We start from the raw sequence: 23,757 nt of genomic DNA, 5'->3' as shown, positions 1-23,757 counted from the left end.
GGTCACCAAAGGACAAGGGGTGGGGAGAAGGGATTTAAAAACAAAAAAACAACAAAAAAAAATCTGCCCTAGCTGATTGGCTCAGTGGATAGAGTGAGGGCCTGCGGACTGAAGGGTCCCGGGTTCGATTCCAGTCAAGGGCACATGCCCAGGTTTCGGGCTTGATCCCCAGTAGGGGGCATGCAGGAGGTAACTGATCAATGATTCTCTCTCATCACTGATGTTCCTATCTCTTTCTCCCTTGCCCTTCCTCTCTGAAATCAATAAAATTATATTTAGGGGGAAAAAATCGCCTGGCCCTGACCTGGCCAGTGTGGCTCAGTTGGTTGGGCGTTGTCCTGTGCACCAGGAGTTGCTGGTTGATTCCCGGTCAGGGCACATGCCCAGGTTGTGGGCTCCACCCCCATAGGGGGCATGCAGGAGGCAGCCGTTCAATGTTTTGATCTCTCTACCTGTCTCTAAAAATCGAAGTATTCCTTAAAAAAAATAAAAAATTGGCCCTAGCTGGTTTGACTTGGTGGATAAAGCGTTGGCCTGTGGACCTAAAGGTCCCAGGTTCGATTCCCATCAAGGGCATATGCCTGGTTGCAGGCTCGATCCCCAGTAGGGAGCGTGCAGGAGGCTGCCGATCCATGATTCTCTCTCATCATTGATGTCTCTCTCTCTCTCCCTCTCCCTTCCTCTCTGAATCAATAAAAATATATTTTATTTATTTATTTTTTTAAATATATTTTATTGATTTTTCACAGAGAGGAAGGAAGAGAGATAGACAGTTAGAAACATCGATGAGAGAGAAACATCGATCAGCTGCCTCCTGCACATCTCCTACTAGGGATGTGCCCGCAACCCAGGTACATGCCCTTGACCAGAATCGAACCTGGGACCTTTCAGTCCGCAGGCCGACGCTCTATCCACTGAGCCACACCGGTTTCGGCAATAAAAATATATTTTTTAAAAAACCTAAGAAAAAAAAATTGCCTAGCCCAGCCAGCGTGCCTCAGAGGTTGAGTGTCGACCTATGAACCAGGAGGTCATGGGTTCAATTCCCAGTCAGGGCACATGCCCAGGTTGTGGGCTCGATCCCCAGTGTGGGCATGCAGGAGGCAGCCCATCAATGACTCTCATCATGATGTTTCTATCTCTTTCTCCCTTTCCCTTCCTTCTGAAATATATTTTAAAAAATTAAAAGAAAAAACACGCCTGTTTGGTTGAGTTGTTCAGCCTTCCTCCTTCATTAAGTCTGTCCCCACCCTGCTCCCCCCACCCCCACCCCTCCAGGGCAGAATTCCTGTGTGCCGGGTTCATGCTGCACCCCTGTGCCCGGAACAGGGCCTGGCACCCAGTAAGTGCTCAACTAATACATGTGGGATAAGCCCTCCCTCCCCCTCCCTACCCAGGTCTCACCCCAACCCCCAGACTCTAACCCCAAAGACCCCCAAGCAAAGGGCTGAGGGGGCGTCGGTAGTTTTAAAAAAAAAGATTGGTTTTTAATTTACAAGAGTTCTAAATGTACAGAATTCTCCATTAAAAAAATCGTTATACACAATAAATACAGTACAAAAATTTATCTTACAGTACTAGTTTTGTCTCCGAGATTTCAAAATCTGGCGCGGGTGGCTGGCGGCAGGAAGAACAGAGGGAAGACTAGTTGGGGGGTAGGGGGGAGCCCGGCTTCCTGTTTGGGGGTGCTCGGATTTCGGTCGAGGGGCGGGAGGACTGGAAACCTCTCTCCTGCTCACTCGGGGACACGGACAAGGAGCCGGACGCGCACACAGGGATGTGGCCGGCGCCCCACGGGGGACCCTGCAAAGCGGGCTCACGCCGCCCCTGCCCTGCGTTCCCTCGGCCGGCCGGTGGGGGGCGGTGTTGCAAGGCTGAGCGCGGCCCCGGACCCTCCCTCCCCGCTGAGCGCCCTCCGGGCTCGGACGGGGGAAGCCACAGACAAGCCCGGTCCCGGACACGCGTGAGCAGTGGGAGCAGAGCGCCCCATCCCTGGCAGACACACGCATGTCCCGGGACGCAGGGGTGGAGTGCGGCGGGGGCGGGCGAGGCGGGAAGTGACACACCAGGTGACCCCTCTTCGGGGGACAGTCTACATGTACCGCCCCCTCCCCGAAACCCACACCCCCACCCAACGACCCAGCCACGACCCGGCCGATGGGCGGCGGGAAGAGAGGCTTTTGTGACTCAAATAACTTAGGCAAGAAAAACTCGGGGGACCCCCGGCTCGTGGCCCCGGGAGGCGGAGGTGGGGTTCCCAGCGGGCGGCCGGGCGGCCGGGGGGCGAGGGGAGGGGAGGGGAGACCGGCCCGCTGTTATCTGTTCAACGTCCTGGCGCCGAGGCCGCCGTTGTGACTGGAGGGCGGGAAGGCCTCCGGCCGGTGCAGGGGGGACCGCGCGGCGGGCGGGCCGGCGGCCGGCGGGGCGTGGGGGTACGGGGGCGCGGGCGGCCGGCCCGGGGCCTGCTGCAGGTTCAGGATGCTGTCGATGGCGCTCTGCAGGTGCTCGGTGAGCGTGTCGTCCTGCGGGCTGTCGCTGGAGAAGCTGGCCTGGTCCACGTCGGGGGACTCCGACTTGCGCCGCTTCGCGGGGGGCGGCGGGGGCGCCTCCCATCCGGGCTCCCGGCCGCCGCCGCCCTGCCCGGCGCCCCCCGCGGCCTCGGGCGGGGCCGCCTTCAGCATCCGCTGGTACAGCTCGTCCTCCACGGCCGCCAGCTCGCGGATCAGGCCGCTGGTGGCCTCGTCCACCTTGGTGGCCGCCGGGCTGCCGCCCCGCGCCCGGCCCGCGCCGGGGCCCTCGCCGCCCAGGGCCTCCACGTTCTCGCGGTACGTCTTCCGCAGGGGCAGGCGCGGGCCGTGCGGGGCGGGGGCCGGCGGCGGGTGGTCCACGGAGCCGTTCATCTGGCCCGCGGGCGGGGGCGGGGGCGGGGGCCGGGGCGGGGGCTCGGCCGCCTTGAGGGGCGCGGGGGCGGGCGGCGGGGGCTGGTGCACCGGATCCAGGGCCGTGTTGTGCACGACCTTGCTGAGCCCCGCCTCCTGCTTGATCTTGAGCTTGAGGCCGATGCGGCTGCGCGCCTCGTAGGTCTTGATGGGCGGGCGATTGCGCGAGGGCATGGGGCCGTCCTCGTCCGCGTCCAGGGAGGAGGCGGCGGCGGACGCGGAGGACGAGGCGGACAGGGAGGAGGACGCGCGGGCCCAGGTGACGGAGGGCGAGCCGCCCCCGTGCCGGATCACCAGCTTGGTGGGCAGGTGCAGGGGGGGCTGGGCGGGCGCCCCAGACGCTGAGGGCGGCGGTGGGCAGTGGCCGGGAACCCGATGTCCCTCCGAAGAGGCGGCGACAGGGAGGCCGAGAGAGCGCGAGGAAGACACGTACTCATCTGCACAACGAGGGGCCAAGGAACCCGGGTGAGGGCGGGTTCGGCGCCGGTGCGGACGCGCTGAGGGGCGGTGTGCACTGAGCACCTCCCACCCCGGGCCCTTCCCAGCAATGCCCACAGCCCGGCTGTGCGGGCGGGCAGGCACCGGGACCGAGATGGATGCCACCTTACATTTTGCAACCGGGGTACCTTGCTTGCCTCCCCCCCCCCCAGTCTGGCTGTGCGCCCCTGCTTTTCTATCCCCGGGAAGAACGGTCCCTCCAGGCCAGGACGAGGGGTGAACGGGAGCTCAGTTCCCAGGGAGACCAGCCACCGGGGAAGGCGGGGCTACGGCGCCACCTAGTGGCCACGTAAGGTGCGGCCGCGCCCTCATCCCCAGTCGAATTAGGGCGCAAGAGAAGGAGGGGCCACACCGCGCCCTCCCCGCCACCCCCCTCACCAGGCTTCTCCTTGGCCAGCTGCTTGTCCAAGGCGAGGGTGGTCTTCTCCTCCTGAATGAACATCCGGTCGATCATCACCATCTCCGCTGAAGGGCTCACCCTCTGAGCGGGGAGAAGATGGGCAAGTGAAGGAGCCAGGACCCAGGGAGGGGATGCGAGTGTCAGGGCTGCGAACTAACGGCCAGCCTCCCTCCCTCCCTCCCTCCCTTCCCCCCCTCCCCCCCTCCCTCCCTCCCTCCCTCCCTCCCTCCCTTCCCCCCCTCCCCGAGGGAAGGGCAGGGTCCCAGGGAGGAAGGCGAGGCCACCCTACCCGGGACTCCTCCAGGAGCAGGAGGCGGTACTTGTTGAGCATGGCCTGGGTGCGTTTCAGCAGCTGCGTGGACACCGTCTCAAACTCCTCGTCCACTGCGAGGAAGAGCAGAGGCCCGGGGCCCAGACGTTGGGGCGGGCTGACGGGGCAGCGTGCCTGCCCCCCCTCGGCAAAGCAGGGCCCGGGTGGGGGCAGCCCCGGGAGGCCTCACCTCGGTGGTAGTCACTGGGGGAGGGGAGGGCGCCCTGGTAGACGTGGTAGGGCAGGAGGCGGTGCAGGGCGTCCTCGAAGGAGGGGAAGGCCGTCTTGTAGTCCGGGTGCAGGACCGCGCCCTGATGTTTGTGCAAATGCTCCAGGAAGCTGGGGGGGGGGGGGGGGGGAGACCACACGCGCAGAGCTGGTGGTGAGGCCAGGAGAAAGCAGGCCCCCGGCCCAGGCCGCCAGCAGCAGGTGCAAGAGGACACTAGGACTCAGGCGCGGCCTGTCCTGGTCCGTCTCCCTGAGTCTGGTGACAACCAGAGGCGGCAGTGCTCTCTCTGTCTCCATCTCACAGATGGGAAACCTGAGGCCCGAAAGGGGACGTGCCTCCACTCAACACACAGCCAGGAGGGAAGGCAGAGCCGGGAGTCAGCGGCAGGGCCTGAACCGCATCCCACGCTGCCGGCTCCCGCCACCAGGGGGCAGCACGGCCCCACGCCGCCAGCGGCCCAGCCGCAACCTCCGGAGCGCAGGGAGGTCGGAGGGGGGCTGCTGAGCCGGTAAAATCCCATTCTTCTCTCACAGGCTTCCCACCTGAGCGCAGGCTGAGTTATGTCTCCATCGCGCGATGGTCTCCCCCACCCTGTGCTGAAGACCAGCGGTGCCCACACACGGGGCAGGATTGGGTCCGCCCTGTTTCCAGAACCCAGCACAGGGCGGGCAAGGAGTGAGCACCTGACCGACACTTGGTGGAAGGAGGGCAGGAGGCAGGGAGAGCGCGCAGGCAAGCACCCACCCCTCCACCCACCTACCCACCCCTCCACCCACCTACCCACCCCTCCACCCACCTACCCACCCCTCCACCCACCTACCCACCCCTCCACCCATCCACCCACCACCCCTCCACCGCCCACCCGCCTGTCCGAGGTGCCCGGGTGCACAGTGACCAGGGCACGCCAGTGCCTCCCTCTTGATGCTGGCAGCGCAGCGGTGCCACATGCTCGCAGCACAGTCGCATCGAATCCTCACCCCTCAGCCTATTCTCTGACTGTCAGCACCCGTTTTCCCGCGGGGGAGGCTGGGGGTCTGTGAGGGAGCCGGCCAGGGAAGCCGCGGGACTCCGCACCCAGGCTGCCCGACCCCTGCTGCCCTCGGGCCTCTGGAAGGCGCGGGGCGGGGAACACCGACCGGGGCGCGCTGCCACTCACCAGGCTTCTTTGCTGGGCTGAAGCTGGGGTGGTTTCTTCAGGCCACTCAACTTGCTGTCATACTGCGGGCAGAAAGGCGAGTGGGGGGTCCACGGGAAGCCCGCCCTCCCTCTGCGCCCTGACCCCCCCCCCAGCCTGGGGCAAAGACAAGGCCCATCTCCCCCAGGGGTCCTGCCCTGCCCCCCACACTCCACCTCCAGGGAAGACCTGGGCTGGGCCCTGGTGGGGGACAGGGCGAGGAGAGGTGACACGCAGGCGCGAGCCCTGGCACCCCACCAGGGACCCTGCAGCCCCTCATGAGTGGCCTCCGCCCGCCTGCTGTCTGGACCCAGGAACACCCGGCGTCTCCCACCCCTCCTGCCCTCCCATGGTCTCCGTGGCCTTTCCCACGGGAGTCCTCACTCTGCCTCAGGCCTCAGACTCCCCCCTGCCATGCCAGGCCTCTGCACGGCTGTGGTGGGTCTTGTCTCCAAGTCTCTCCAGCCGGGTCCCTCACCTGCCCCTCTCATTTCTATAGATGTCTCTGTCCTGTCTTCCTGTCCCCCCATTTCCGACAGGTGGTCCCTGCCTCAGTCCCCCGCCCCCCCGCAAGGTCTCTCCAGATCCTCTCGAGTTTCTCACCCACCTGTCCTGAGCTGCCACCTGCCACTCTCACGTCCCACTCCCTCCCTCTCAACCTCTCATCTGCCCACCCACCACCTCCCTGCCCCACTGGCCCTTCGGGGTTCGCTGGTGACATGCTCGGCGCCGCCCTCCACCCCATCCCCTTACCTGCAGCCCCGAGGGCTTCCCTGGCCCCGATGCAGGGGCCTTGGCCACACTCAGGGTCGGGAGGTTGCTGGCAAAGGCTTTGTTCTCGGCAGGAAGCAGAGGAGGGAGGCCTGGGGGCAGGTGGGGGCGGACAGGGCTCAGGGGACACTGCACTGAGGCCCCTGCTCACCCAGGGCCCCCAAGCCTGCACTCTGGCCTCGGTGGGGGACACCCTCCCCCACCTCCCCGGGCCCATGCGATGTGAGGGGCTCCTCAGGTTCACACCCCCAGCTCAGCCCCCACCCCTCCTTCGTGGGCAACCTGCCCCCTACCTGTGGTGGCCATGGGTGCCGGGGCAGGGGCGTGGCTGGGGGCGGCGGGGGTCCCGGGTGGGGCCTGCCCGCTGACCAGCACCGAGGCGGCGGGGCTGGCCAGGGGCCCCAGGCTGGTGGAGGTCTGCGGGGCGGCGGGGCCCCCGGCCTTGCTCTGGAGAATGATTCCCGACGGCACCTGAGGAGGGGACAGTGGGTGAGGGGTGGGGGCACACACCAGAAGGGGGGAGGCACCAGGGCTGGGGGGGAGGGGAGGGGCTCTGGTCAGACTAAAGGGCAGGGCCGGGGCTTGTGAGCGTGCGGCGGGGCCACTCCTGCCTCGTTACCTGGTGAAATCTCTCCAGAAGAGCCTTCGGCTGGGGCAGCGCCGGGAAGGGGGCGGTCACCATCTGGAAGGTCCGAGGAGGCGGTGGGGGGACGACTGAGGGCTCGGGGACCAGATGGAGGGTTGGAGGGGGCGTGGGGGACTTGTGGGGCCCCTGGCCGGGTGGGAACTGGAGCTGGAAGTCGGGGGGCGTGGGGGCCGGCAGTCTGGTGGATGTCTCGGAGGAGGCCACCACGGAGGAGGTGGAGGCAGGTGGGAGGTGGGGGGCTGGGGGCAGCGGCCCCTCGGGGGGCTGGGAGGGGGGGTGCAGAGGGGGCTGGGGCTGGGGTGGGCCTGGGGCAGTGGGGGCAGGGGTGCTGACAGGCGGGGGGACGCCCAGCTGGTTCTGGATGACGAAGATGCCAGGCAGGGTGGGGGGGGTCTGGGGCGGGGGACAAGGGTGCGGAGCGGGCTCTGAGGGTGGGCGGGGCAGGCTCTGGGGCTGGGAGGGCGGCCGGGAGTGGGGTCGGGAGGGAGGGCGGGAAGGGGGCCTGGTGGGGTGCGGAGAGGGCAGGTGGGGGCTGTCTCCCAGAGGGGCCTGGTGAGGTAGTGACGGGGACGAGGAGGGGCCTGGGCCCTTCAGTGGAGCCGCTGCTGGGATCTGGGCAGGACAGGGAGGCAGAGGCAGGGGGCAGGGTCAGAACCAACCTTGGCTCCCACTGCCCCAGACCCCGGGGAGCCCAGCCACTCCCCCGACACCACCCTTCTTAGCAGCCCCTTGTCCTGAAGCCTCCACCATGACAGCGCTATCCTTCCCACGTCTCCTTTCTCAACTCCCCACCTCACCCCTGCACCTGTGCCCCACCTCATCCCCTACCTCACCCCTGCACCCCCCCATCCCCTCGACACCTCTGCCCTCTGGTCTCTCCCACTCAACCCTCCACCTGTGCCCCCCTCACCCCTGCACCTGTCCCCCCTCATCCCCTCCACACCTCTGCCCTCTGGTCTCCCCCCCCCCATATGCCCCGCCTCCCAGTTCCCCGGATGAGGCAGCGCTGCAGGGTGGGGGCAGCAGCAGAGGAAGCAGCAGGGACACCAGGCCAGCTGCCAGCGGGGAGGGCAGGCCAGGGAGCGGAGCACAAGCAGCGAGGGGGAAGGAGGCGCCGCGGGCAGCGTCCCAGCAGCCATCCCGGCCTGACTGCCTAGCTAAGCAAGGAAAGCAGACGCAGTGTGGATGCCTTCCTGCGTACCAGGGTGGGGACGGGGACCCCGGGCGCTGAGGGGCAGGCTGTGACTCCTGCGCCCCATTCTCAGGCCTCCGCGGGCCTGTGTGTCAGGGCTGCGGGCCCACCTGGGCCACAGGAGCCTGCAGGGACGGGCATGTGTGTGCACACGAGTGTGGGGTGTGCACACGTATGACTTGCACCAGAGCCGACACAGTCTGCTACAGGGACGCAGCAACCCTGGCTGCACTGCCTCAGCCAGAGCACCTCGACCCCCCGGGGTCACCTCTCCCAGAACCATGACCTCGGAGCCGCGGCGTCACCCGTGTACCCGGCACTGGCACCGGCGAGTCCGCCCCAGTGACGGCTCCGACCCAGCGTGCGGCTGGCGCCTGCGCCCACCCGTGTGGCCTTCCCCGGCCCCGAGAGCTGGGACCAGGCTGGACCGATTCACAGGTGAGACACTGAAGCCAGGAGCGAGATGACTGGTCCGGAGACTCCGTCTTACCCCCACCCGGGACCTCAGAGCCGGCCGAGGACTCGGGACTCACTCGGGGTCACCCAGCGCTGCCTCCTCCAAAGCCGGGGCTCCGGGCTTCGAGCCCCCAAGGTGGACTGACTCCTGACCTCAGCGTCATGGCCCGCTTTAAGGCGCCAACGCTCTGACCCTCCGGCCCCCTCCAAACCCGGCCCTGGATAACCGGCATCCAAAACAACGTCCCAAACCAACAGCTCCCTCCACACCCCCCCAGGGGCCTGCCGCCCGCCCGAGGGCAGGTCAGAGGGGCAGCACTAAAGAAGCGGGAAGAGCTGGCCCCTTCCACGCCTCCCTGAACGCACGGCCAGCACAGCGCGCGAATGCCGAGTGAGATGAGAAGAACGCATTCCGTGACGGCCGGACAGCTGGCTAAACTGCATGACGGACAGTGGATTAGAGCAGCGGTCGCCAACCGGTGGTCCGCGAGGTCCGAAAGGCTGGCGACCGCTGGGTTAGGTAACAGTACTGACTCCGCGCTAAACTTGCTGAATTTGAATATTATCGACCACAATCGAGTAAGAGAAGATTCTAGCTCTAAGGGCTGAAATACTCGCTAAAATATTAAAGGCGGAGGAGCCTGATGTCTGCAAATGACTCTCAAGTGGCTTGGAAAAATAATGCTACTGAGAGAGGCAAGCAAAGTAGCAAAGTATAAATAAAAAGGGAAGAGGGGCAAAGTATTTATAACTAATGCGTGTGCCTGGTGTGGCAGCCAGCTTCTGAGCCGGCCTCCAGCGACCCCACCTCCTCAGATCCCGTCTCCTCTGACACTGGACCAGGGTTGGTCTCCGTGACCAAGAGAACCCAGCCAGTGACCACATGCTCCTTCCCAGGCTAGGTTATAAAAGACCGTGGCTTCCATTCAGGGCACAGTCTCACCCTCTTCCTGCTGGATTGTTCGCTTTGGTGGAGACCCTGAGCAGCGTGTTATGAGTCTCCTGAGGGAGGCCCCACAGAGAGGCGCTGAGGCCACAGCCACACGAGTGAGCCACCGTGGAGGCCCATCCTCCGGGCCAGTCAAGCCTTCAGCCCCGGTTCACACCCTGAGCTCATGAGCAGTGGGAGACAGAACCCTCCCGAAGCTACTTCCAGATTCTTGCTCCTTAGAAACGGTCTGAGATACGTTCATGGTTGGTTGCTTTAAGTGGCTAAGTTTTGGGATCATTCGTTACACAGCAATACATAACTAATACATCTGGTTAAAGAGCAAAGAACGCTCATGGGTTCTTTGTACTATTCTGGCAACTTTGCATAGATCTGAAATGATTTTAAACTAAAATCTAAAAATACCCAAATTTAAATTTTTTAAGAACCTGTTCTCATTAAAAATGCAGACACACACACACACACACACTCCACCACAAACAAAGTAAAAAACCAAATGATATACAGGGGAAATGTCTGCAATTCATAGCACAAACTTCCTCTCTTTCCTATGTAAAGAGCCTCTAGAATTCACTAAGAATAACAACCAGTGAGAAAAAGGGGGCAAAGGTATGACCCAAAGATGCACAAGAAAGAAAACAAAAGGCTTAAGTACTTCAAGAGATGCCCCAGTTCACCTGTCATATGGGAAACGCAGAGCAAAAGCACCCTGAGGAACCAGTTCCACTCATCACGTTAGGAAAAGGCCATACATCTCATACAGACACTCCCGCATGCTGCCGTGGGCGTCCGCACTGGCACGCTGTGCTACAACTCCAGAGGAATGCAATTCGGCAGCAGCCACCAAATTATAAGCGCACATCCGCTTTGTTCCGGCACACAGGCTCCTGGAAGTGACCAGACCACACGCTTGTCTGTGCGAAATGACTCGCCAAGAATTTTTTCACTGCAGCTGCGTGTGGAGCGCCAGCGCCTGGCCATGGTCTAATGGGAATCAATACAGCATTTACTGGGGAAATGGGATTCGTTTCAGGCCCCCCCTCCCCCCCACGGACACCAAAGCCCTCAGATGCTCAAGTCCCTCACATTAAATGTCAAATGTCAAAGTATTTGTATATAACTTACGCACATCCTCCCGTATCCTTTAAATCGTCTCTAGATTACCTGTAATGCCTACTACAATGTAAATGCTATGTAAGCAGTTGTTATACTGTGTCCTTTAAGGATCAACTTTCTGGAAACCCCCCCTCCCCCCACAAATCTTCTATCTGCAGTTGACTGAATTCGTGGATGCAGGACCTGGGGTATGGAGGGCCAACTGTCATGTGCTAGCTTCTGGGCAGGGAAATGGGAGAGCAATGTGAACCATGTGCACTGCAGGCTACAGGTGCTCAATGAACTGTCAGCATTTACAAAAATGAGCTGCTCTGGTGACCTGGAGGGACTGTGGGCCAGGCTTGCAGGCATGGAGGACACCTTCCCCTGTACTTTATTTATTTTTTTTTAATATTTTTATTGATTTCAGAGAGGAAGGAAGAGGGAGAGATAGAAACACCAATGATGAGAGAGAATCATTGATGGGCTGCCTCCTACATGCCCCCCACTGGGGATCGAGCCCACAACCCAATGTGTCCTGACCAGGAATCGAACCCTGACCTCCTGGTTCATAGGTCCATGCTCAACCACTGAGCAGCACTGGTCAGGCCCATTTCCACCCCCCCCCCCCGCCCCAACACACACACACACACACACACACACACCGTACTTTAAAAAATGATTTTTGATGGTTGAAGCATATGAAATAATACCTAATTTTAAAAATGAAAAATATTTCACCCTGGCCAGGTAGCTCAGTTGGTTTGAGCATCGTCCCCTATACACCAACATTGTGGATTCGATCCCTCGGCAGGGCACATGCAAGAATCAACCAATGACTGCATAAATGAGTGGAACAACACACCGATGTTTCTCTCCCCCGTCTCTCTAAAAATCAATAAATAATAAATACATGTCCAATGAATGAGAAGAAACTGGAAGAAAATTTTGTATCAAAAATATTACCAGTGGCTCAGTTGGTTGAAGCATCATCCCTTGCACTAAAAAAAGTTGCAAGTTTAATATCCTGGTCAGGGCAGGCAACTGATGTTTCTCTCTCTCTAAAATTCAGTGAATATATCTTCAGATGAGGATAAAACACACACACACACACACACACACACTCACACATATACACACATACATATACACACACATACACACACACACACAACCACCCAGTGGGGTTACGAGTGATTTCTTTTTCTTCTCTGTCCTTTTGTGTGTTTTCTCAATAAGCATGAGATTATTTGTATAATCGTTTCTTTAAACCACCACACAAGGGGACTGTTTACCAAGTGATCCCAACTGTCCATGTGTAGATGCCAAACGCACAGCTTCCCACAGAACTGGAGAGCCGTGAGGAGGGGTGGGGTTTCGCCCTGGTGGGAGCAGCAGCCAAAAACCTGGGGTTGATGAAGCTACTGGAGGAAAAGCCCCCATGGACACACGCCTCGGGGAGGAACGGCCGGGCTAGCAGGTTCTGTAAAATGTCTGGACAGTGCGCACACTCTGACCCAGCAATTCTGTTCCTAGACATTCACCTCACCGCTATTTTCCCATGTGTGTGCAAAGCCTGGGTAAAGAATATGCCCTGGCTGGTTTGGCTCAGTGGGGAGAGCATCAGCCTGGGGACTGAAGAGTCCCGGGTTCGATTCCGGTCAAGGGCACATGCCAGGGCTGTGGGCTCGATCCCCAGCAGGGGTCCTGCAGGAGGCAGCGATCAATGGTTCTCTCTCATCATTGATGTTTGTATTACTCGCTCCCTCTCCCAACCTGTCTGAAATCAATAAAAACATAAAACAAAACAAAACACAAAACCCACAAGATACAATTTTCCCCCTAGCAGACTGGCCTGGTTGAATATATTGCTGAGGTGTGGGAAAGCAGGCATAGATGAAGGAGAAACCAATTTACACTTACGGAGACAATACCTGTCACAACTACAAATACAAATGCTCTTAGCGGCAGCAATGTCCTTTCTAAGAACGTATCCTACAGAGAGATGGCTGCGCAGTCATTTCTGCAGCCTTGCTTACAGCAGGTAAAGACCGGAAGTGACCGCAGTGCCCACGCGGCCTGCCGGTGAGATAAACAGCAGCACATCCACACAACCAAGCCCGTGCGGTTGTGTACAAGAGCAAAGCAGCCGCCTCCAAGACAACATTTTAGATGATAAAAGCAGGGCTCACTCGGGCACGCAGAGCACACGCCCATTTTTATAAAAACGGAAGGCAGAGGGTCCAGGTGTCATCTTGCTGCCTGTGCGTGGGAACGCAGGGACAGAGGAGGCCAAGTTCAGGCAGGCCTTCTCGTCCGTATCTTTGAAACGGGAGCTATCGGAATGTTTTAACAACCCAGACGGGAAAAGGATAACTTTAAGAAGTCAGCAACGTCCTGCTATGTGTATCAACCTCCTGCCTCCTGTGTGGGCTCCGCGGGCGGCCCTGGTCTAGGGTCCGTGGAGCCCCGAGGAAGTATCTAGAAGCGAAGGAGCCAGCGAGACAGAGCAGCAGGCAGGGCAGCCAGAGGGGGGTGCGGGGAGGGCGAGGGCAGGGCCGGTCCGGGCAAGGACAGAGGCTGCTGGGTTCATCTACCTGGGGGGCTGGCGCCGGGGAGCCCTGGCCGTCGGGGGTCTGAGGGCCAAGGCCGGCTCCTTTGGCGACGGGGGTGGTCGGGGCTGGGTCTCGGGCAGGAGCTGGGGCGCTGACTATGACCGAGGCGGGCACAGACAGGTGGGGGCCCTCCGTGGAGAGGGGCTGCTGGCTCCTCTCCTGAAATGGGCAGCCCACACAGGGTCACCAGGCTGCCCGCGGACCTGCAGCCACACCCCCCACCCCCACCCGCACTGACACCCCAGAGAAGGGGGTGGTGGGAACCCGGTATGAAGGGCACCAAGAGGCCGCAGCCCGGGCAGCTCCTTCCTCTGTCAGCCGGCCCCTCTCTTGTCCATCATCTGTCAGTGGGCCCCTCTCTCGTCCTTCATCTGTCAGTCGGCCCCTCTCCTTGTCCATCATCTGTCAGCCGGCCCCTTTCTTGTCCATCATCTGTCAGTCGGCCCCTCTCCTTGTCCTTCATCTGTCAGTCGGCCCCTCTCCTTGTCCATCATCTGTCAGCCGGCCCCTCTCTTGTCCATCATCTGTCAGTCGGCCCCTCTCCTTGTCCATCATCTGTCAGCCGGCCCCTCTCCTTGTCCATCATCTGTCAGTCGGCCCCTCTCCTTGTCCATCATCTGTCAGTCGGCCCCTCTCCTTGTCCTTCATCTGTCGGTCGGCCCCTCTCCTTGTCCTTCATCTGTCAGTCGGCCCCTCTCCTTGTCCATCATCTGTCAGTCGGCCCCTCTCCTTGTCCTTCATCTGTCAGTCGGCCCCTCTCCTTGTCCATCATGTCAGTCGGTCCCTCTCCTTGTCCTTCATCTGTCAGTCGGCCCCTCTCCTTGTCCATCATCTGTCAGTCGGCCCCTCTCCTTGTCCATCATGTCAGTCGGTCCCTCTCCTTGTCCTTCATCTGTCGGTCGGCCCCTCTCCTTGTCCATCATGTCAGTCGGTCCCTCTCCTTGTCCGTCCATCTTCCTGTCAGTCAGTAGGACCCTGTCACCCTGGGGCCTCCCTGGATATACTGGTACCCAGAGCAGGGGTGCCATCTCGGAGATGCTCTCCTAGCCTACAGACCTCCCCAGATGCCTCGCTGCTCTCACCGGTCTCGACAGCAGAGGCCCTGCCCTAGCTACCCCCTTCCTTGGTCCCTCACCCCCCCATGCCCACAGCCCCCCGCCCCCTGCCAACCCCCCCAGCCCGGTTACCTGGGGCAGGAACATCTGCAGGGAGTCCTGAGTGAGGATGGCCGTGGCAGTGGCGGATGGGGTCAGCACGATCTTTTCCGGACTGGATGCCAGGACCGGGCTGGGCTGGGGGGTCGTAGCCTGAGGCGGGTTGGCGGGCTGGGGCGTGGGGGGCTGTGGGGGGGTCTGCTGCTGTGCCTGAGACTGCTGGAGGCCCAAAGGCAGTGGGGTGCTGACCGTGGGGGGCGCCTGGGGCGCCGCCTGCACCGTGAGAACAGGCGCGGCCTCCCCGGCAGGGGCGGGGGTGGCGGGCTGCACCAGGCCGTCGGGGGCGTTGAGCATGGCCACGGCGCTGGGGGGCAGCGTGACGCCCTGGAGGACGGTTGTGGCAGTGGGGCCGGCGGGCGCCGGCTGGCTCTGCGTGGGCAGGCTGCCCGCCGCCAGGGACACGGGCATCTGGAAGAGCGCCGGCTGGCCCACCTGGATGGGGGCCGAGAGGATGTGGGCGGCACTGTGGGCCCCCGAGTGGGGGGCCAGCACGGGGCCCAGGCTCAGCGGTCCCGCCAAGTTCTGGTTGGTGAGGATGGGGTTGGCGATGAGCTGTCCCCCGGCGTGGGGGGCCGCGGCCGCCAGGATCTGCCCCCCCACGTTGGCCGGCAGGGCCGAGAGCGACTGGGGGAGCTGGACGGCGGACCCGCCGGGCAGCAGGAACTGGTTCTGGCCGGGCAGCATGTGCTGGGCGGGGATGACGATGCTGCTGCCTTGATTCAGGAGGTGGACGCTCATGGGCTTGCTCAGGGCCCCGGGGGGCGGCGGCGGGGCGGCCCCCGTGGTGGTGGCGGGGGGCTGCTTGAAGACATTCGCCGGCAGGGCGGGGGCCGGGAAGCCTGAAAGCACCACGTTCTGGCCGGCCTTGCCGGCCGCCATGAAAGTCAGGTTCTGGGGGGCCTTGGGCTGCTGCGGGAGGCCCCCCGCCTCGCCCTGGATGGTGAGTGTGGCGCCCGCGGGGGCGAAAGGCTTGGGTGTCAGCTGGTAGAGCTTGGGGGGCAGCACGCCGGCCGGCTTGGGCTGGATGGGCGTGGGCGTGCGGTGCAGGATCACGTTGGGCGCGGGGACCAGCGGTGAGGTGCCGAGGCCGGGGGCCACGGCCAGCGGCTGCCCTGAGGGGGCCCCGGCGGCGGCCGCAGTGGCAGCTCCTGCTCCTCCAAACACCGAGTTCCCGTTGAGTGTGGTGGCCACGGCGGCCGGGAGGTTCTTCTGGATGACCAGGCCGGCGCCCTGGGGCGAAACCCCCGCCGACGCCAACGTCACTGGTTCCGAGGGGCCGGCCGCCGAGGCCAGATAGCCACTGACAGGCACCTGCTTGGCCAGGAGCTGGGAGGTGGGTGGGTTGAGCGCCATGACCGGCTGGCCCACTACCTGGATGGGTGCCAGGCCGAGGGTGGCAGCCGTGGCGCCCCCGGGGCTGCCGTTGGGCAGGCCCTGGAGGCCCGGGATGGGCTGCAAGGTCACGTTGCCCAGGCCCACGGGCTGCAGGAAGGGCTGGACGCTCAGGGCTTTGTTGACCACATCCTGGGGCGGCACCAGGGCCTGGTGGGTCAGCACGGTGGGCGGGGCCTGTAGTCCCAATAGGTCTGTGCCCCCCGGGAAGAGGGCCTGGGGCCCCGAGGCCACGGCGGCAGCCCCTGCAGCACCCGCCTGGCCGGCCCCGCCATCTGCGGGCTGCAGCGTGGGCAGCTGGAAGGGGCCCAGGTCCAGCTCAGCCTCGGCTTCGAGCGTCTGCTCGGTGATGTTGGCCTCCTGGAGGCTCTGCTGCAGGATGTCGCAGGGCTGGTCGGCGCTCCCGCCCCCACTGCCGCCACCCCCTGCGGAGGGCGAGCCCAGGATGTCATCCTCCAGGAAGTCTAGGTCCACGCTGGGGGCTGGCTGGCTAGGCTCCGGGTTCAAGTGGTTGCCAGAAGCTTCTTGCACGTGGAGCTGGAGGCCAGATAAGATGGGAAGGAAAGGCCTGAGATGAGCAAAGGGCCTGCGCAGGGCACGGCTGCAACAGACACGAGGTGCCAGGGGGGCACAGAGAGAACATTCCTTCTGGAAGTGGCTGGACCCTGCTTAACGTGGCCTCTATCCCCACTGCACACATCAGTAGAACAAAAATTATTTACTGAACAGCCCTACAAGGCCCTTGATTCTCACCTGCAACTCCCAAACCCCAGAGGCTCTGAAAAACATGGATGCTTTTATAACATGGCGGAAGCAAAACCTGACCAGCACCCATGGGCACTCTGGGGAAAAGGCATCATTTACCCACGTGATGACTCTTCTGAAGTCTGGCCACGGAAAGGTGAACGAGTGGCCTGTTGCTATGAGCAGCACACACTCCCCTGCATCACCTTTCCAGAATCTGAAAAATACCTGCCCTGAAGGTTTCAGAGAAAAGATCATGGTTCACCCTGGCTGGTGGCTCAATGGTTAGAGCGCCGACTCAAGCACCGAAGGGTCGCAGGTTCGATTCCCAGTTCGCTCCCCACCCCTGGTCGGGGCACGCTTGGGAGGCAACCAGTTGATGTGTCTCTCTCTCTCTCTCTCTCTCTCTCTCACATCAATGTTTCTCTTTCTCTCCCTCTCTCTCCCCGCTTCTCTCCCTCCCTTCCACTCTCTCTAAAAAGCAATGGAGCCCAGCTGGAGTGGCTCAGTGGTTGAGAGTCAACCTATGAACCAGGAGATCACGGTTTGATTCTCGGTTGGGGCAAACGCCTGGGTTGCGGGCTCGATCCCCAGTGTGGGGCGTGTAGGAGGCAGCCAATCAATGATTCTCTCTCATCATTGATATTTCTATCTCTCTCTCTCTCTCTCCCTCTCCCTTCCTCTCTGGAATAAAGTTCGACCTCCAGTTGGGGCGCATATAGGAGGCAACCGATTGATGTTTTTCTCTAACATTGATGTTTTTCTCTCTAAAATTCAATTAGCATACCCTCGGGTGAGGATTAAAAAACAAAAATAATGACAACCATAAACATAACAGCAGCAGCTGCTACTGCGCACAAACCTTAGTTTGTGCCACATGCGCTGAGTCTCACATTTCTTCTTAATGATTTCAGAGAAAAGAAGGGAGAGGGGGAGAGATAGCGACATAATGGTGAGAATCACTGATCGGCTGCCTTCTGCACACCCCACACTGGGGATCGAGCCCACAACCCGGGCATGTGCCCTGACTGGGAATCAAACCGCGACTCCTGGTTCATGGGTCGATGCTCAACCACTGAGCCACACTGGCTGGACTCTGACATTTCTTAAGTACTTTCCATGCACACCCCAGGACACGTGGGAATAAATACGTGTGTGAGTATTGGAACAAATATCCCACAGGCAGTAATTATGCTCATGGCATGGAATCCAGATAGGAAGGTCCTGTGGTAAGTGGCTACGTGGCCAGAGAGCTTCCTAGGGTGGCCGTGACATTCCCCGACATCAAGTACGGGAGGTGCTTGGAGCCCAGCCAGGGACCGTGTGGGGACTGAACAATGACAGCAGCGATGAGAATAATGATCACGGAGCAAGAATATAGGCTCATTGTTCCAGGTCTATAAAGGCAATAACATGAAATGATGTTTATTTGTTGGGTTCTGGATGTAATCATTTATGTTACGAAAGATAACTTATTCAGAATATATTATTATAGTTGTGAGAACGAAATGAAAATTACTTTAAGGGTCTGGCATAGAATACATGTTCCGTGAGTGATAGTTATGATGATGAAGAGGGAGGAGGGAAAAGGGAGGGGAGAAGAGGAGAGAGGCAGAAGCAGCAGGAGAGGAAGAAGAGGACAGTCAGTAATGGGTCCAGCACAGCCAGGCATACAGTAGGTGCTCAATAAATGACCACTGTGGCGCCCACTCTGGGCTTTGTCCATCACCCCACATTCACTTTTCAGATGGAGACTGAGGTCCGTATCAGTTGATCCCTTTCCCCCACTGGGTCACCCCCCAACAGCTGAGCAGGGACAGACCTCCAGGGCCTGTTCCCAGAGGAGTATTCCCTGGTGAACCCCAGAGCCAGCATCTGCCTCAACTCCCCAGAACAGCTCTACATTGCTGACCCCCAAGGCCCCCCCCCCCAAGGCCAGGGCCCAGCCAGGGTGCTCCAGCAGCAGAGGCCCCACCTCCCCCACCCTGCTCTCTGGCTGCCTCCCACCCTCCGCCCAGCACAGTGCATCATGGGGATGGGTGTCACGTGACCCCTCCCTCCTGCCTTCGGGGCCTCCTTTCCACTGGCTGTCGCTGTGGATGGCTTGGGAGATGACTGGGAGCCTGCAGCCCGCCTCCAGCCCCGGAGCCACTTACCCCAGGACCTTCATAGAAGGCACTTTGGGCCTCCCCAGGATTATCCAGGAGGTCGTCACCATCGAGCTGTAACAAGACCCGCCCCCACCTAAGGTCAAAGGTCAGCTGGACGGTAAACCAGCCCTGCTCTAGAGCAAAAAGACAAAGAGGGGGGGGGGGGGCAAGACGTCCCCAGCACTGGGTCCCTCAGCCTGGCTTCCTAGGCTCTCCTGACATCATGGCTGCGGTGATGAGAGAATCCCGCCTTTCCCCCTGGCAGCACATCCTTCAGGGCTTGTCATATATGCCACCTCCTCCCAACAACTCTCATCCCTTCCCACTAAGTCCCTGCACGTCCCCCCAGCCAGGCCCCCACCCTGCACGGCACTGTCTCTGGGAGGCAGGGACGGGCTGGTTTCCAGGAGCGCCTTCAGGACCTAGGACAGAGCCTGGACCCATAAGCGCCCGGTGACTGTCCATGGCCGAGGTGGCCTCCTCACCAATCTCTCCAGCGGGTGTCTCTCCAGAGCCACAGACTACATCCAACAGCCCTCCCTGGAGCCCTGGAATCCACCCCAAACTCCCAATCACAGGAACCCGGATCACAGCCCGCTCAGCTGCTCAGGCCAAAATCCAGGAGGCATTCCAGACACCTCTCTTCCTTGACATCAAGTCTAGGAGACTGCCTCCCACCCAGACCCCACCAGCGCCTGGCCCTCCTCACCCCTGCCCTGGGGCCCAGGCCCTCGTCATCCCATTGCATTCCCCTCTCCTTTCCCTCCCTACGGGTGTGGGCTGGCTCCGTGACCTGTGACCTGCTTCTAGCAAATACAATCTGACGGAAGTGACAATGTGTGACTTCGGAGACTAGGTCATAAAAGGCACTGAGCTTCCACCCTTGGGTCCCTCGCTCTGGGGGAGCCACCTGCCGAGTCGTGAGGAAACTTAAGTAGCATCCCAAGGAGATGTCCCCGCGGTGAGGAGCTGCGGCCCCAGACAGGCCCTCAGACGACAGCAGCCCCAGCCGACATCTGACTGCAACCCCGGAGAGACCCCGAGCCAGACTCCCAGCTAAGCCGCTCCCTGACTCCTGACCCAAACTGCCAGAGCTCTAACATGTGGGTTTAAGTCACCAAGCGTCGGGACGATTTGTTACGCAGCCTTAGATGACTGTCACAACTCCTCGTGGATCAACAGACGTCCACTCTCCCTTACTCTGTCCCACTCTCTGGGGTGATAATCAATCGAATATGGCTTTCTCCTGCTTGATAACACGCCAGAGCTGCCTGTCACATGCAAAATAAAACCTTAACTCCTGGATCCAGGTCTTCCGGGCTCTGCATGACCAGGTGACTCTTCTCACCTCCAGTCTCACCTCCTACCAGTCTCCCCTTTGGTCCAGCCCCATCAGCCTTCTTTCTGTTCCTCAACCATGCCAACTTTTCCCACCTTTGCACCTGCTCTTGGCTGCCCAGAGCACCGTGGCACCTTCAGGTTCACCTTCAATGTCACCTCCTTAGAGTGACTCTCCCTGACCATACTGGCTAAAGAAGCTCCTGCCCCCACCCCCCATTCATTTTCTTTCAAACCTCTTTTGTTGTACAAGCGACACTATTATTTCTCGTCCTATTCTGCACGGTGCTTTCCACTGTCACTTTTATTGGTTACTCTGTTGACCAAGGAAATGTGTACGGCGTGAGGTCAGGGATTTGCCATCTCTTTTGCTCTCCTCCACAACCACACTGCCCAGCTCACAGAAGTCAAGGGGTAGGTGTCTACTGACTCAGGGAACATGTCAGTTCCCAATTCCACAGACCCTGCCCCAGACACCTCCCCGCCCAACACTCACCTTCTCGGATCCATGTAAGAAGTCATTGAGGGCCTGAGGGTCACTGAAAGAGAGAAGGGAAGAGGCACTGAGGAGGCAAGGGGTGGGTGGGGGAGGGGAGGGAAAAGGAGGGTGGGGGGAGCCAGTTACTCACCAAATCACGTCTAGTAAGCATCTCCCATCCTCATCATCCATCGCCACTGGGTGGGGTGGGCGGGGCAGGGAGAGGGCAAGGGAGAGAGGTTAGATGTCAGCAGCATACCAGGACCTCCCTTCAAGGACCACTCCTGGGGTCAGGCCCCTGGATGGGGGTGGGGGGTCAGGGTTCTGTTCCCATGGGCATGGGTGGGGGTGCCCTCCCTGCAGAACTGCCAGACCAGGCCTTTTGCTCCTCCCCTCTCACTCTCTGTCCCCAGAATCTGATAACGATGAGATCAGCGAGCCTGACCCTGCGCAGCCCGGTGCTAAGCACTCCACACTCTCTTAGCTCATTCTCCCAGCATCCCTCAGGTGGGCCCTGACACTCCCACTCTGCAGATGAGCAAATGGAGGCTGAGCCCGCCAGCATGATGAGGATGAGGATGAAGGCGGCTGACATGTGCCGAGCACTTACACTGCTCCAGGCCCCGTCCCAAGCGCTGCACAAACGTTAGCTTGTCCAACCCCCGGGACAGGGAGGGATGCCGTTAGCCCCGCCCTACAGGTGAGGGACCGGAAGTTCTCTGCATCTGCCCATCCACCCCCAGCCCACCAAGCCTTCCGTCTTTCCTAACACCCTCCATCCCTCCAAGCTTCCACCTGTCCATCTGGCCAAAGTGCCACTCAAACATCCATCATTCTCTCCTTCCAGCACAATCGACCCTGCCTTCCCTGCCCGTCCTTCCTTCCCAGTGATGCTCGGAGGACAGAGAAACCATGCCCAGTCCCTCCGCGCTGCAGCCCAGGGCCCTCTTTTCTTAGAGGTTCTCTGGACCTCCCCAAAGACGCACTGACTGCCGTGGACCCCCATACCTAGTCTCACATGCTCGCTCGGCTGGTCCCCAGCCCCTCGCCCACACAGCGTGCTCTGAGCAACGCTCACTGAGACCTCCCAATCGCCACTCAGCTCCCGTGGCCCCCAACTGCTCTGTGATACAAGCAGAGGCAGGTGCGCCCTCTCAGAGCTGGGTGAGGGTCCTCTCTGAATAGGGCCTGGGAGAAGCTGATGAAGGTGAGACACTGCTGCCAGAAGCATGTGTGTGGCCTAAAACAATACCCATACTTCCCAGGATTCGTGGTGCGCGCACACACACACACACACACATGCGCGCGCGCGCGCACACACACAGTGCACGGGCCCAGCGGGCAAGCCAGGTCTGCAACAGGGCAGGCAACGCAGACGGCGCACCCCAGAGCCCCACGTGCCACTCACTCCCCCTCCCAGAGTGGGCCCGTCCTCGGCTTTGCTGCACTTGGTGGCAGTGGCTCATCTCTGACTCCGTGTCCCAGCCCCACCGGTCTGTCTTCCTCCCATGTCGCCAGGTCTGTGGCCTACAAGCCCCCGCCCTTCTCTACCAGCCACAGGCGGGGGGACAAGGCCCGGCGGAGGATGGAAAGGCAAGGTCTGCAAAGAAGCTGGGGAAAGGGGGAGGGAGGGCCTGCCTGCAGCGGGTAGAGGCGGGCGGGAGGGGGGGTGCCCACATGGCCCAGGGGCCCGGCTGGAAACGAGGGGCTGCAGGCTCTGCCAAGACGTAACATCCCTTCCCAGCCCAGGGGCCTAGGTGGGCCCAGGAGGGTGAACTGGGGAGCATGGGGACCCCTCCCGCTGGTTACCTGTGCTACAAACGAATCATGAAGGGAAGGAGGGGGTGTCCGCTCCAGGTCTACGCGGGGCCCCCAGCAGGGGACTTGGGGAGTGTCCTTTCGGGGGCCAGCTGTGGAGAGAGAACGAGAGAGAGGCTGTGAGTGAGAATGTCAGCGGACGGAGAAAGATGTCGCTGGGAGGGGAGTAACGGGATGGGGGACAGGAGAGAGAGCAGAAGGGTTGAAGATACAATGTTAAAAGGAGAGGTCAAATCCACTTTAAAGCCACATAAACCAGCACTATACATGATCATATACACACATACTGTGCCGTACGTACACATGCACAGGACAGGATATATACACCTGGTACATAATCTATAATAATAAAAGCGTAATATGCTAATTAGACCAGATGTCCTTCCGGAAAACCTTCCAGACGAAGCCAGGGCTGCGAGGGAGGCCAGTGCCGGTGGGGGAAGGAAGGCTCACTCTTGCGAGAATTTCGTGCCTCGGGCCTCCAGTGTATATAACACTGTACAACAGCATTTACTGGCACATCATTCTAACAAATCCAGCCAATTCTGGCGTCCGTGGGACTTCTGTTCTAATGCTGCCAGGAACACTGAACGGTGAACCCCGAACCCCCGCTCCCAGGACACACAAGGGACTAGGTCCCTACAAGCCTTGTCACACTTTCCTGCACCAATCCATGCTTTCCCTGTGGCTCTGTCTTAGGACGCCTGATTTCATACCAACTGTTGGTCGTTTACACCGAACAGGCAGCCCACAGCACGCTAGCTCGGGCCTGAGCACAGCTTCGCGGACAGTCTTTCCTGCAGGGCACATCCCGCCTCCCTGGCCTGAGGAACCCCAGGCAGGGCCTGGGCTGGACACACGCGTGGTGTGCGTTTCTCACAGCTCTGCACACGTCTGCAAGTGGCCCGGAAAGAAGCATGTGTATTGCAGAGCTGGGGGTCACCGATGTTAGCCAGCAGGCAAAGTCACAGATGCAGAGTCCGTGAATAGTGAGGTTCGCTGTAACGGGCGCTGAGTCACTGATGCGGGCCCACTGTGTGCTGGCACGGGTTTTAAGCAAAGCACTCTGCGGATTAACCTATTTCAGGTGGGGCTTTTGTTAGCCCCATTGCGTAGATGAGAGACTGAGGCTCAGAACAGCTGGCAAAATGCCCAAGACCCCTCCGCTGACAGCAGCCAGGCTGGATGGGAGGGAGTCCCCCACTCAACCGCTATGACACGGAAGATGCTCTTTGCATTGTTTCTCTTTCAAGATCTGACGCAAATATCGCAACAATGTCAAGATAAGAGGAGCTGGTGCCTGGCTCCTGCAGGCTTTTGTTATCGCTTTAGGAATGCCTGCGATGGTC

General features: G+C 60.6%; 1 protein-coding gene across 1 annotated transcript; it reads right to left on the bottom strand.

Annotated features, from left to right (window-relative positions):
• Nucleotides 1–1,462: 1,462 nt before the first annotated feature.
• On the bottom strand, nt 1,463–20,782 carry BICRA (BRD4 interacting chromatin remodeling complex associated protein; the record flags this gene model as incomplete). Its single annotated transcript, XM_081108194.1, has 13 exons — nt 1,463–3,376; nt 3,816–3,918; nt 4,127–4,221; nt 4,338–4,486; nt 5,533–5,594; nt 6,304–6,413; nt 6,615–6,792; nt 6,941–7,579; nt 13,257–13,433; nt 14,462–16,417; nt 18,781–18,846; nt 20,609–20,651; nt 20,742–20,782. 13 exons carry the CDS (start codon nt 20,780–20,782, stop codon nt 2,316–2,318), a joined length of 4,680 nt encoding a protein of 1,559 aa, XP_080964320.1. The 3' UTR covers nt 1,463–2,315.
• Nucleotides 20,783–23,757: the final 2,975 nt, after the last annotated feature.

This window comes from Myotis nattereri (assembly GCF_964212035.1).
Source record: "Myotis nattereri genome assembly, chromosome: 15".
Classification (NCBI taxonomy): Eukaryota; Metazoa; Chordata; class Mammalia; order Chiroptera; family Vespertilionidae; genus Myotis; species Myotis nattereri.
Note: the sequence above shows the minus strand (reverse complement) of the source record. Positions and strands in the feature narration are given on the sequence as shown.